The following is a 14016-nucleotide window of genomic DNA, read 5'->3' as shown; positions in this document are numbered from 1 at the left end:
TATATGTGTGCATGTGTGTGCGTGTGTGTGTGTGATAATTCTCTGAGGTCAGCTAGTCAAAAAAGTCTGTTTCTGCTTTAATTAAAAATTTGGACTTGGGCCCTCCCTGGTGGCACAGTGGGTTAGAGTGCAGCACTGTGAAGCTGGCTGCAGCCACTTTAGTGCAAGTTCGATCCCCGCCCCTGAGACTCACCCGTATGGTGCTGCAGACCACTCCTGTTTTGCCCACTGCTCCTTACAGCAGTGTACCTCATTGAGCTGCCTGTTCTGCTCCCCACTCTGTCTCTGGTGAATCCTCTCACCACCCCTGTACCTCTGGCCTGTACCCCAGTTCTGTATGCATAAATAAATAAATTTGAACCTGAGGTTAAACACCTTTGTGGGTGAACTGTTTTCTTTCTCTCTCTCTCTCTTTTTTTTTAGGTTAAAGTTGTCTGTAAGCTATTGTCTCTTTGCTAAAAGTATTTGTATTTGTGTTGATTTTCTTTATAGGTGTTTGAAGCTGTAATTTCGTGGATCAATTATGAGAAAGAAACCCGATTAGAACACATGGCAAAGCTGATGGAGCATGTCCGGCTCCCTCTCTTACCTAGGGACTATCTAGTTCAGGTGAGTGCTGTGTAAGGAACCAAGCATTTCCTGCCCGCCAAAGCCTCTGGGACCAGCAGAGGGCAGCCCTGGTTGTCTGGGATGGTGGAGCAATTTGCGGCTGTTGTGTTTGAAGGGCCAGCCCACTGTGTTAAGTGTGAGTGTTGTGGTGTGAGGGTAGAGACAGGCTTGAGATTAGGCCTCTCAGGTGTCAGTCCCTTCACTGCTTGGTTGCTTTGGGTTTTTACTTGGCCTCCTCCAGTCTCACTTTCTTCTTCTGCAAAAGGGACATTGTGATAGCACCCAGGAGTGTCGTGAGAGCCAAAGGGGTTGTAAGTGTGAGGTAGGTGCTTCACATGGTGCTGGATCTCACAAGTGCCTAGAAGAGTTAGCTGCTGTCATTTTAGAGGACCAAAGCAAGGTTTCTTTTTCTGTAATATTTCTGTGTTCCCTTTTGCCTTAGCTTTAGGCAACTTTGAATCCAAGCCAGGACTGTAAAAAACAGCATCTCACAGGTGCCTGACGTACATACTATTTCTACTTCCTCCGAGAAAGAACAGAAAAATTAAGAATTATAGGGGGCCCCTATGGTAGCCCATGTTTTCTTGTTGAATCCTTAATCCGATGAGGCAAAGATTAGAACTCCTTGTTTTACAAATTTGAGCATCGGGCATAGGAAGGTTGGATTTTATATGAAGTCCCAGCTAGTAGGATACAGGGCCAATATTCATTTTTAAATCTGTCAGTCACTAAAGCACATTCTTTCCACTAAACAGGCTGCTACCTTTACTACTCTCTGTTCTACTTACCCTTTTCATGACTTATTCTATGTGGTAGCAGAGGATAAAAGTTAAATACATGAACAAAAGGCATTTGACTAGCCCTCAGCTGTCCCTGAGAAGTCTCTGGAATGAATGGAAGACGTGAAGAAAGGGTAAGAGGAGGCTCATCTGGTGAAAATAGCACCTGTCTTTATGGGCTATTTGGGGGCTGGAATGAGATTATCCATGCGGACCACTGTTGGAGGTTAGGCTCACTGACAGCACTGTGTCTTCACGACCTCGGCTACAGTTGGCAGTAACTGGAGATGTCACATCCTCTGCAGCACTCATACAGTCCCCAGCATTTGACACTGACCACAGGCCTAAGAGGTCGCTCGCTCAGTGTTGGCCTCAGCCCTCAGAGCACCTCTGCCTGCCTCTGTCACTCTGGATGTGCTAGTGCCACCTGGTGGCTGCCACATCCTTCCTGTAGAAAAGGTCCTCGGCGCCTAGAGAACGGATGTGCCAGGTGCCTGAGCCCCGTGTGTCAGTCAAACCTCCCATCCTCCTGTGGGAAACTGGCCCAAGGTAGATGTGGACGGCTGGCCTTCAGCCTCCAGCACAGCCTCGCTTCCCCAGGGAGGAAGGCGGAGGCGGATCAGCTTCCAGAGAAAGCCAAGGGTGCCTGTCAGATCCCCAGTCACAACCTGTGCTCGGTGTCTGCACAGGAATTTAACGTAGAAAGCAGTCTTGGGTTAATATGGCAAGGTAGGGATCGGAGAAGGGGGCTGGAGGCAACAGGCATGGGAACTGTTGGGTGGGATCCTCTTGGAAAAATAGGTTTTTTCAGGCCCTTTTTGCAATAAGGTTCTCAGAACATCTCTGAAAAAGGATACTTCATTAACACCTATTAGATCTTGAAACTTCAAACTAGTATTATTCTCTCCGGGGAGGGCAGGGGGAATAGAGGGAGAGGCAGAAAGGACCCCAGCACTGGCTGCGGGGAGAGATGGTAGTTTTTTTCTTGCAATAGGTGACATGTGCTGCATGTTTATAAAAATACGGCCCTAAGTATATAATATGCTGTATCCTTCCATTGTTTGTTTTTTATTGTGATAAACTATGTGCAATGTAAGTAAACATTATCATCATAACTGTTTTCATTGTGAAGTTCTTTGGCATCAGTTGCATCCTCCATACTGCACTACCGTTACCATACCTATTGCTCTGAAACTTTTTAATACCCCAAATGGAACTAACTCTCTGGGAGAGCTTTTCATTAAAGCTAAATGAGTTATTTGGGAGAAAAACTGTCGCATTTCTTTTCTTCCCCAGTTTTTTAGAGATTCTCTCCATCATATTTTTTTTCATTTTTTAAATATATAATATAATAGTTTATTTTTACATCATTTTGTACATTTTTTTCCATCTCAATTGTAATCCCTGTGGGCTTCCCATCATCAAGTCACCCATGTGCCATCACCATAGTCCAGGGCACTTCTCTCCCCTCCTCCCCATTTTTGATCCCATTCTTCATTCCACCATCATTTTTTTTAAAGATTTATTTATTTATTCATATAGAACTGGAGTACAGGCCAGAGATGCAGAGGGTGAGAGGATTCCTCAGAGACATAGCAGGGAGCAGAACAGGCAGACCCACTGAAGTACACTGCTGAGGGGAGCAGCGGGCGGGTCAGGAGAGGTCTGCCGCCCCATGTGGTCCCCTCCAGGGCAGGCGGGGATTGAACTCATGTGGAAGTGGCTTAAGCTTTCTAGTGCTGTGCTTTAACCTTCTGCACCACCAGGGAGGGCCACCACCATCATATTTTTTAACTGACCCTAAAAGTTTATGGTTCATTCTAGCCTGTCTCAGTCCCTATTAGGAGGGGATAAAAGAAAACTTTTCAAGGAAATGAAGTATTCTTGGGCATCATCGCTGGGAAGGAGGTTTCAGAGGTGACAGAGGCCCTCTCCTGAAGCCAGCTCTTCTCAGCTTGCCAGCACCAATGGTGTGCAGTAGGTGTCAGCCTGGCCACTCTTATTCCGAGTTACACAGTGGGGCCCAGAGAAGCTCAGCCTGGTTTTGCGCTTGATGGGGGCTGAGGGTTGAGGTAATTGAGGGGGGATCCCTCCCAGTCTCTGATGACCTGAGCTGCTTGGGTTTAGAATCCTTGCCTTGTTTACTGTTTCATCTTGTAGTTTAGTTGGGGGCTAAGCTAGGGGCTGCCCACTGAGGAGACATCTAGTCAGTGTAGCTGTTGAATGGAGTTCACCTTCCCCACCAACTCCCAAATACAAGAAGTGGCCTCTGAAGACTGCAGCACCCCTTCAGATCTGCCACAAAGTACTCTGACCTGGGCCTGACTCATGCAACATTTAGGTTAACTGCTAAGGACCTGCTAGGAGGCAGAAAAGCCAGATTCCCAGCTTAACACAGGTTCAGCATAAAGTCAGTAGATGGGACTCTTGGCACTACATCCTTTCTGCTGTTACCACTGGCTTCTCCTGGAGGCTTAGACTGTACGAAAATGTGTATGAATTAGTTGACTGTTCCCTCTTTGTACTCAATGTCTCCAAAGGTTGGCTGATACATTCTACTCTTCCCCTTCCTTTCTCTCTTCTCTCAAATGTTTGACCCTGTGCTGTAAACGTTACTAAGGCATTCAAGTCAGAAGTGTAGAAAGAGGCTTTCAGGACAACGAATGGTCTTCATTTCTCATAATCTCATTGAAGCCTCAAAACTAACAGACACAACCAGTGACATTGTAGGGCACTTTAATATACCTGTTTTTCAGAGGAGCAAACTAGAATTAGAGAAGGTAAGTGGTAGAGGTGAGGTTTGTAGCCCTGTCTGTTTGATGCCAGACTTGAGCACTTAGTCTACTGTGCTTTTGAGCCGTGAGAGGTAGGCGCTATGTTGTAACAAGTCTTGGGATCTGAGACAATGTGATGTGGGAATTGAGGCGTGTGGGAATCCAATAATAACTCATCCCCGGGAGACAGCTTGGGAAATACGGAAGAGCTCTGCTCCAGGATCACCTGTGGGTTATTACCTCCAGACAGTCGAAGAAGAAGCTTTGATAAAGAATAACAACACCTGTAAAGACTTCCTGATCGAGGCCATGAAATACCACCTGCTCCCTTTGGATCAGAGGCTCTTGATTAAGAACCCAAGGACCAAGCCCAGAACTCCAGTAAGCCTGCCCAAGGTAAGCCGCAGCCCAGTGACTGCCAAGAGTCAGGACTGTGTCCTGAGCAAGGGACCCTCCACTCCTGCCTCCAGCACTTTCCTCACCTGTCGCTGCTCTGCATCTTGGTTGCATTTCTCAACTAGGAGATGGAGTCTGCTGGTTCCTCTCGAATCTGCTGGTTCCTCTCTTCCAGGGTCTTCCTTTCCTAAGAATTTCAAGGTAACCTCCAGCGTCATCAGGGAGGCTTGAGAATAACTCAGAGCTCTTTCCTTTCTTTTCTTTTTCACATGGTGGTTTGGGCTGTATTGCCACTGGAAGCAGAGGAGTGGCTGTGTGGGTCTTAGCAATCGCCATCACAGTACTGCTTGGGTTCCTTCCTTCATCACAGAGCCATAAAGGACGATTAGGGCTGCCCAAGGAGAAAAGGAGCCTTAAGGAATCTGACAGATGATAAGGCAGGTGAAGGAAATGGGACCTGGTGAGGGGCAGCTAGGGACAGGAAGGCTGAGCAAAGGAGGGCACTCCATGATCAGGTTTATGCTGGGTGGTGACAACTTTGCTTTTCTGCAAGTTCCTCCCATCTCTGGTCCTCAGGTTCTTTATCTGCAGCGTGAAGGCTGCTGCATTAGCTAACACATAAAGTCTTTCCTGCTTGGCATTCGAGTAGTGTTTCTAGGATCCGAACATATGATGTCTGGGGGAAGCTTCCAGCTAACCCAGAGGAACTGTGGGTGGAAAGGGGAGGAGAGAGGTGGGACGCTGCTGGCTCAGGGGCCACACTGTAGGCGGTACCCGGAAATTACTTGGGCCTTTGCTTCTCCTCCTGGCCTCCTCTTTCTGGCTGACTGTCATATTCCTCGCCTGCTGTTTCCAGGAAGGGTTTCACAGGGGTGGGGAAGCATGTTTTGTCCAAGAACAGATGTTTGGATTCTCTGAGGTTTGCAGTTCTCTCTCCACTATGCTCCATGACACTGCAGAACAGAGTGATTGCCGTGTGAAGGAAGGTTACACATGCCTCAGATAATTAAAAAAAAAAAAGCTGCTCACTTTCTTTGAGTGGTTATTATGTGCTAAGCAGCGAGGGCATCACATATATGTCTTATTTAACCTTTCAGCAACCCTGTGAGATAGAGACAGTAGTCCTACAGAGAGGAAAATGAGGTTCAGAGAGAGTAAATGATTTGCCTGAGGTCAATCCAGCTAATGTAATAGAACAAACAATTGAAGTGAAATCTTTCTCACTCTCCAAGCCTGTTCTCCGAAGCCATCCCCTCCTGTGCCTGGCTTCAGACTGGTTAGCCTGAGAGTGTTTACCTCCCTGTCTGCCTCCCCTGGGCTAGTGCTGGTTAGAGGGTCAGCCTCAGGGCAAGGGCCTTGGTCTGGTTGTTAACCATTTGCCTCACAGCCCGGTGACAGCTTTTGCTTTGTTGAAACTTCTCCACATTTAAAAAAATGAAAGTAACGTAACATTCTTTAATTACACATATATGTAGATTATTAACAAATCATGCAATTTAAAATAAAGTAAAATCGCCTGAAATTCTCCCACCCAGGGCAGTCAATGCCATTTTAGTGAATCTTTTCCCAGACATATGTTTGTGCCCTTTTTCATAAGTATATGAAAATGTACACTTTGTGTAAATGGAATCTTGCAACACAGATTGAAATCTTTTTTCTCCTACTCAACCATGTGCTACAGACTACTTTTAATTTTATCAGTATGGTAGAAATCACATTTAAATTGTAATAGATATTATACTGATGTATTTATTTAGCTTTATTTATGTGCTTCTTTAACTTCCTTTATTGGTGGACTTTGAAATAATTTCTACTCTTTTACTACTGAAGGCATTTGTGTTAATCACCTTTGAAAGATCTTGTTTTAGCTTGCATTTCTTTAATTGTGAGTGAGGTTAACCTTGATCTCATATGATTATTGGCACTTTTATTTCTTTTGGGTGAAAAATTGCATTTTTGTTTTTTTTTCTTTACTCAGTTTTCTGTTGGACTGCATTTATAAAAACCAGTGGTTTATAGAGCTTCTTGTACTTAAAAGTGGTTACACCTTTGTATATATTTTAGATAATTTTTTTCTTAATATGAAGTTTGTCTCTAAACTTGTTCATACCAGTTTTTTTGAACCCCACAGAACAGCTTTTAAGTAGTCAAATTGATCTATCTTTTGCTCTGTGGCTTAGGCTTCTCATCATGGTTAGACATATTCTCCCTACCGTGAGATTGAAAAGAATTCCCTATTTCTTTTAAGTACTTTATGAGTTCTGCTTTACAATCCTGTTTTGTTTGTATCACAATTTTTGAGTCACTTGTCCCAAAGGCTTTTAATTGTCTCCTCATCTCCTTTTGATTTGAATCACACCTTTATGGTCTGGATTTTCATGTCTTGTGTCTTAAGGATATTGATTCTAGGTGTGCTGTGGCTTGAGATGGAGGAGCCCTCTTACCTCCCTGGCTTCCACCACGCCTTGTTGTGTGTCCCTGTGACTTTTCTCTTTGGAAATTGAGTTTCTCATCCTATATGCTCTTCATTTGGGGGAGGAGGTTCTGGAGCTAAGGAAAGGATGCAAAACTGGTTTCATTTCTTTGTGTGCAGAATATACCCAGGAACCTCGTTAGCCTCTTACATCTAATTTTCTAATTACCCCATAGATCTACAAAAAGGACAGTTTTGAAAATCAAAGCCAAGTTTGTTTCTGAACCTGGACTAAGCCCGCTGCCCCCACCCCCCCACCGTCCCCCAATGCCTCCTGGAGATTGAACCTACAGTTAAGAAGAGTCCATCTCTTGTTTCAGAAAAAACTGCCTTCTGTCACTTCTACTCCTTAGGAGCCGTTTATTTTTAGAACGAAAATGTTTATATTCTTGGGCATCTTGCCTGAGGAAGTGACTGGAACCATTGCTTTATTTGAATTTGTTGAAGGAATGAAAAAAGACCTCATTGCCACTTGCCTTTTTTGTTCCCCTCCTCTAATCCTTACATGATGTAAAGTTGTATTGCCCACCTGCTTCTCAACTGAGTGAGTCTGCCACTGTGGGTGTGAGGCAGTGGGGTTTTCTGAGAGAAATGATCACCTTGCGGATTATCAGATTGTACGTTTTCTCATTAAACCATCACAGTCATAGGGCGGTACTGTCACTATGCAGACTTTACTGAGCCGCCTCAGATATCAGGTAACTTGCCCAGTCACACAGCTAGCTTTCCTTGATCAAGCTGCCTCCCCAGGGGCAGTTTTTCAGGCTTTGGTGACACAGTCATTTCTTTATTATTTTTTTTAATCATCAACATCTCCTTTAATTCAAGAACTACAATACTCTCATCTCATTATGAGATATATTGTCAGTGCATTTACTTTACACTTTCAGATAGTTTTAGGTTCATAGAAAAGTTGTGGAGAGGGTATTTGATCTCCTATCTGTCCCATATGCATACCTGCCCCATGATCAATAACGCAGGTTACTTTCTCTTAACTTCGGATTTATTGCAGTATACTTTTACATAGTAAAATTCATTCTTTTTAGGGAGCAATTTGATCAGTTTTGACATATAGTCATGTCGCCGCCATCCAATTCAAAATGCAGGATAATCACTGCCGAAGGTTACCTTATGGGAGCTTGTAGTCAGAGTGCCAAAGCCCCCCGCAACTACTGATTTTTGTGTCTTGTAGCTTTGTCTTTTTTAGAAATGTCCCTTTCTCTTTCTCTCTCTCTCTCTCACACACACATTGGAATCAAATTGTATATTCCCTTTAGTGATTGACTTCTTTCTTTTACCATATGATTTTGAGAGTCATCCATATTGTTGAATATATCTGGAGTGCATTTCTTTTTACTACTAAATAATATTTCATTGTATTGGTATACTGCTTATCCATCTACTGGACATTTGAGTGTCCAGTTTTTGAACTGGACATTTATTTATGATTATTTACAAATCTTTGTATGGACATATGGACATATATTTTGATTTATCTTGGTAAATACCTAGCAGTAGGAATGCTGGGTTGTATGGTAAGTCTGGGTTTGACTTTATAAGAAATTGCTAAACTGCTTTCAAGTTGACGGTACTATTGTACATTCCAACAGTATTATATGGGCATTCCAGTTAAGTCAATCTTACTACTACTTGTATTATCTACTTGAAAAAAATTCCTAGACATTCTAATAGTTAGGTGGTGGTATCTCATTGTGATTTTTTTTTGCATTTCTCTAATGACATGATGTTGAGTTTCTCTTCATGTTCTTATCTCCCACCTGGACATCTTCTTTGGTGAAGTATCTCTTCATATCTTTGACCACTTTAAACATTGGGCTCCATTCTTACTGAGTTGTAAGTGTTCTTTATACATTGTAGATACAAGTCTTTTATTAGGTATGTGTTTTACAAACATTTTTTCCTTAACCTGTGCCTTGTCTTTTTTTATTCTTAGTGGTACCTTTGGAAGGGAAACCTTTAGTTTTATGTTTTTTTTTTTTTCTGTCAGTTAATGTATTTTGTGGTCTATCTAAAAAAGTATTTGCCTAATCTTAACATCACAAGGATTTTCTCCTACACTATGTATTTTAAAGTTTTGGGTTTTACATTTTTTTTTTAAACATGGTGTTTTGAGGTGAAGCTCAAGATTACTTTATTTTGCATTTGAATGTTCACTTGTTCCACAACTTTTATTGGAAAAATTCTCCATTCTCCACTGAATTCTCTTTGTACTTTGCTATAAATAATATCTATATTTGAAATCTACTATGTTCCATGTATCCATTTATCTGTCTTTCATACCTGGTTCCTAGCTAAATAGTAAGTCATTCTTGAACCCAGGTAGTGTGAGTTCTTCACGCTTATCCTTCAAAATCCTTTTGGCTATTCTAGGTCTTTTGCTTGTCCATGTAATCAGCTTACCTATTTGTATAAAGAAGCATGTGGAGATTTTGACAGGGCTTGTATTGAAGTTTTTTTTTTAATCAAGTAAGGGCATTTGGCATCCTAACAATACCAGTAATACGGTAACAGTATTGTATCCAACCAGTTAGCAGTGTTTTTTAGTTTTCATAACTCAAAGGTATTATAGTAACTCATAGCTTTATAATTTTTAGTGTGTGTGTTTTACACTTACTCAGAGAGTTATGTAAGTGCCAGTTAAACCTGGTAACTCATAGGTTTTGGTGCTAGTATAATTGTTTTCTTTAAATTAGAATTCTACTAGTTTATTGCTGATAATGTAGAAATATAATCATAAAAAAGTTTGTTCAGTGGATGAGAGGTCAGGTTGGTGATAGTTTTATTGGTTCCTTAACAGCAGAGGTTAGTAGTTCCAAGAGATTACTGACTGCCCCAGGGAGGTAGTAGTAACTCCTCACTAAGTTGCAGTTCTGAGATTTCAGGCACAGTTTGGCCTGAAATAATAGTTTATTTTTACATCAGTTTGTGCATTTTTTCATCTCAGCTATAATTCCCATGGGTTTTTCTTTCTTTCTTTTTTAAAGAAACGAACCTCAGGGAGATATAGAATTGACCTTTTCTACCACTTATAGTTTTTTCCCCAGTGCATGTCAGTGTTCTCACATGCATTTTCATATGGATTTATAAGACTTACATCTTTCTTCATATCATCTTTTGGTCACTAGTATTAGTTGACCTTCAAACATAAGCTCAGCCCCCAAGTCTAGTATTGACTGAATCCAGTTGTCTTTGCTAGGGGATTAGCAGGGTTGTGCATCATTTGGATTTAAACATATTTACATACACACACCAGCAGTAAACGATCTAAACTATAAACTATTATGTATGCTTTGATTTGATTTATCAACTTACTCATCCAACATACTTTCATTGAGAAGTCACTAATTGTCAGCATTATTCTTGCTGCTGGAGCTACAGAGACTTACATTAGTTGGTCCATAAGTTCTCCTGACTAGGAGTAAGAAGAGGGAGTTGAGAAGAGGGCCTTGTATATAACGTCTTGTTTCTCACACTGTGGGCAAGACATTCTAGTACAGACAGGGGTGAGGGGTTGTGGGAAACTTTCTGCAGGAACCACGACCAGAACTGTCTTTAAGGTCAAGTGCAGGTTGTCTGTAAGAGCGGACATCCAGAAACTGGTTCAGAGGACTGCAGGAGAGAACTTGCTCACACCCTCTGGTCGCCGCCTTAAGTTATTTGTCCTTTGTTTCTTACCTGAGCCGTTGTAAAGCTCATTACCAAAGCATTAATGATGATGCAAGCAGGGTTGTATAAATGCACTTTCCTTGTGTTTTAGGCAGAATGCCTTATACACATTAACAACTCAGGAAGCTCTTAACACTGAAGAACTGTGAGATTCAGTGACATGAATTCACAGCTAAGTGGCAGTCTGGGCAAAGGCTTGGGCCCAGGTGAGACGACTCAGGCCTGTTTTTGACTATTATACAACTCTGACCCCAAAATGATGATAGCAGCAGATCTCAATTACTGAGCATTTAGCATGTGCCAAGCATTGGGGTAAGTGGTTTGCATTTGTTAGCATAGGATTTTCATAATTATAATTATCCTGGTTTTACACATGAAGACATTGGATCTTGAGTTATATATTAATATCTATATATTGGATTGCGTATTAGATATCTATTCTTCTTTACAAATTCTTCTAACTTTGGTGGCTTAACACAATTTCTGGGACAGGAGTATGGGCTGGCTTAGCTGGTCGTTGTGGTGCAGGGCCTCTCATGAAGCTGGAGTCAAGCTGTGGTCTGAGCCCTAGCCAGCTTAAGGCTTCTTTGGGGAGGATGTGATTCCGAGCCCACTCGGATTCCGAGTCGTTGCTTATAGACATCAGGTTCTCACACTGTGGGCCTCTCTCTCCATGGCCTGCTCTAGTGTCCTTGTAACATGGTCTGGCTTCCTCTGCAGAGTGATTCTGCAGCAGAAGGATGAGAGAGAAAACCTCAGATAGAAGCCATAGGACTTGTGTAACCCACTCTCAAAAACAATATGCCTTCACGTCTGCTGCCTTTATTTTCTGGTGCAAGTCACAAACTCACCTCCAAAAGGAGGGGAGTGAAGTACAATGTCCTACTTGGAGGACCATCAAAGGACTATTTGGTGAAGTTCCTTTAAATCACAGTTAGTAAATACCCGAGCTGAGATTTAAGCCCAGGGTGACTCACTCACACCCTGTGCTCGTCACTGTCCTTTCATTCTGCCACCCAATCTCCAAACACATTTTAGCTGGGAACTATTTGGAAAAAAAAAACTAGATTCCTTCCCCTTGGAGACTTTGAATTTTAAGAAGTTTCTCAGAGAAAATGAGATTGAAATAGGTGAGTGGGCAAACAAGTGGAGGAAAAAGGCATTAGGAGCTAGGTGTGCTCGCCATCACAGCAGCCACAAGTTCAGTCCAGAGGGGATTTCTGACAGAGCAGGCTTTGCGAAAACAGTGCAAGAGGGCCATCTGCCCCGTTCTCAGCAACAAATCCGTTTTTCAGCCATGCTCCTTCCCTGAAAGAAACAGGCCTCTGCCTGGGAGAGCTGCAGGGGATGGTGAGGGTTGTCCCTGAGCTGCAGCGCGCAGGCCACACTGGCACGTCCAAGCCGGAACAGCTAATAGCATCCTCTGGGCTCCCACACATCCACCACCAGGCTCCTTTCCCGAGGCTGGGTTGCCATGGACAACCAGAGGCTGTCTCCCAGCCCCTCGAAACACTCCTACGTTAGCCTGTTCGACAGATGGCAGCAGAGAGATGAAGCTCGGGAAGATGTAGATGAACCCTTGGAGATGTACTGAACCTGGCACTTTTCTCCATCATTTCAATTCAGTTGACAGCTCTGTTCGACTCTTAAAATGACACCAGCCATGTGGGCTGGAAGTGGGTGGCCTTCTACTGAGTTTGCTGTCCTGCTTTCAGCTGATGCTGTTAGGAGTCAAGGCTGTGGGTAGGCTGACTTCTCCCTGGGCCCAGACCCCTGTGTGGACACCACTCCTTCTTCCATCTTGGTCTTTTCAATGGACTGAGGCCATTTATTCAGTCCTGATAGGCTGACAAACATTCTGAGGCCCTCAAAAAGCGCACCCCCCACCCCGAAATGAGCTGTGCTCACCCTCCCATTCATAAATCATGTGCGTCCTTACCATTTATTGGGAGTCTTATTTTTTAGCAACTACTTTATAAACAGTTGGCTTGGTGCTGGTATTGATCTAAAATTAGAAGCTAGCATTTTAGTGTATATTTTTTAACAAGCACTGTGCTTTCTAGCATTTAAGTTTCCTGATTCCCATATGAGTAACTTCCTAGTACAAGTGAGGAAGGTCAGGCTCGGCAAGGCCCAGTGACTTGCCCATGGCATAGAGCTGTTAGGCGACTGGGCTGGTATTTGAGCCCAGGGTGCCAAACTCCGAAGACCATTTTCCTGCTTCTCTCTCCTCTGGGTCTTGTACCCCTCCTCACCCTCACACCCCGCCCCACAGTTTCTGCACCTTAGCTATCTGTCCTGGTCGGGAGCACCTGTTGCTCAGGAACCTGCTGGGACAAGTCATCTGCCTGGACCTGGACATGCTCCTTCGGATGAATTTTTGGTGTTAGCCCTGCGGCCCCACGCACCAGGGTAAGAGAGACTCTCGCTTCCTGCCCTGGCCCGAGGGACCGACTGGCTGGGCCTGCCTTCTGCCCAGCTCACCGGTCATGGAAGAGAGTTTGGACACATACTCTACTCTTGCCTGATGAAAAGAGTGCAGAGCCCAAGCGGTTCCTCTCACCTCCGAGGAGAATCTAACCACGGATGGGTTAGGATTAGGGTTTTGAAGTGGAAAGCTCTGTCCTGTTCAGCAGCTGCCTGTTCCCCTGTCCTGTCTCTGGTACATGACAGCCATGAGACACAGTGAGGAAGGACCAGCGTGCCCACATTCTCACAGTCACATCGGTGGCTTCCAAAACATCCAGGTGAAAGAGATAGTGTTATATATTTATTTTAAAGTTGTTTTGTTATGCTGAGAGTGAAATTTCCTTCCTAAGGAATCATTCTTTCTATGAATACACAAACTCCATGAAGCAAGTGGCCGTCTTTCTTTCCATACTGCCAGTGTCTTCCTTCTGAGTTGTCCAATAGCTACCCACTTGGAAGGAGTCAAGCTTACCTGTATTCTGCCAGCCTGAACCTTACCTCCCCCAGAACTTCCATAACCCACAACACAGTGGCTATGGAGACTTGTGCTAGGGACTCTGAGGTGCTTGTGAGATTCCCAAAGTCATGGTAGTTCTCAAGCAAGAAACACATTATGTTCAGTGAGCATAATTGTTAGCCTAAAACCATTTCATTAGCCGGTAGGTTATTCTTACTCAGGGTTACCATAAAGGCTAAGTTTTAAAAATAGTGATTGTGAATGAAATAAACTCATTTTATTCAGTCATATCTATGAAAGGCTTTATAAATCTTCAGTAAATTGGAATATGGGGGGCATTGGGATATAAAGAAATATACCTATTGAACTGTT

General features: G+C 43.4%; 1 protein-coding gene across 3 annotated transcripts in view; it reads left to right on the top strand.

Moving 5' to 3' along the window:
- The window catches only part of KLHL3 (kelch-like family member 3), a 106408-nt gene that overhangs the window by 70394 nt on the left and 21998 nt on the right, over positions 1-14016 (top strand). For all 3 annotated transcript variants that reach the window (XM_004686755.2, XM_012727967.1, XM_012727966.1), the window contains 2 exons: positions 493-609; positions 4409-4558. In XM_004686755.2, the coding sequence (XP_004686812.1) occupies positions 493-609; positions 4409-4558 (267 nt within the window). The remainder of the gene's footprint in view (positions 1-492; positions 610-4408; positions 4559-14016) is intronic.

The sequence above is a fragment of the Condylura cristata genome, unplaced genomic scaffold (genome assembly GCF_000260355.1).
Source record: "Condylura cristata isolate star-nosed mole 26May11 unplaced genomic scaffold, ConCri1.0 scaffold00021, whole genome shotgun sequence".
NCBI lineage: Eukaryota > Metazoa > Chordata > Mammalia > Eulipotyphla > Talpidae > Condylura > Condylura cristata.
Note: the sequence above shows the minus strand (reverse complement) of the source record. Positions and strands in the feature narration are given on the sequence as shown.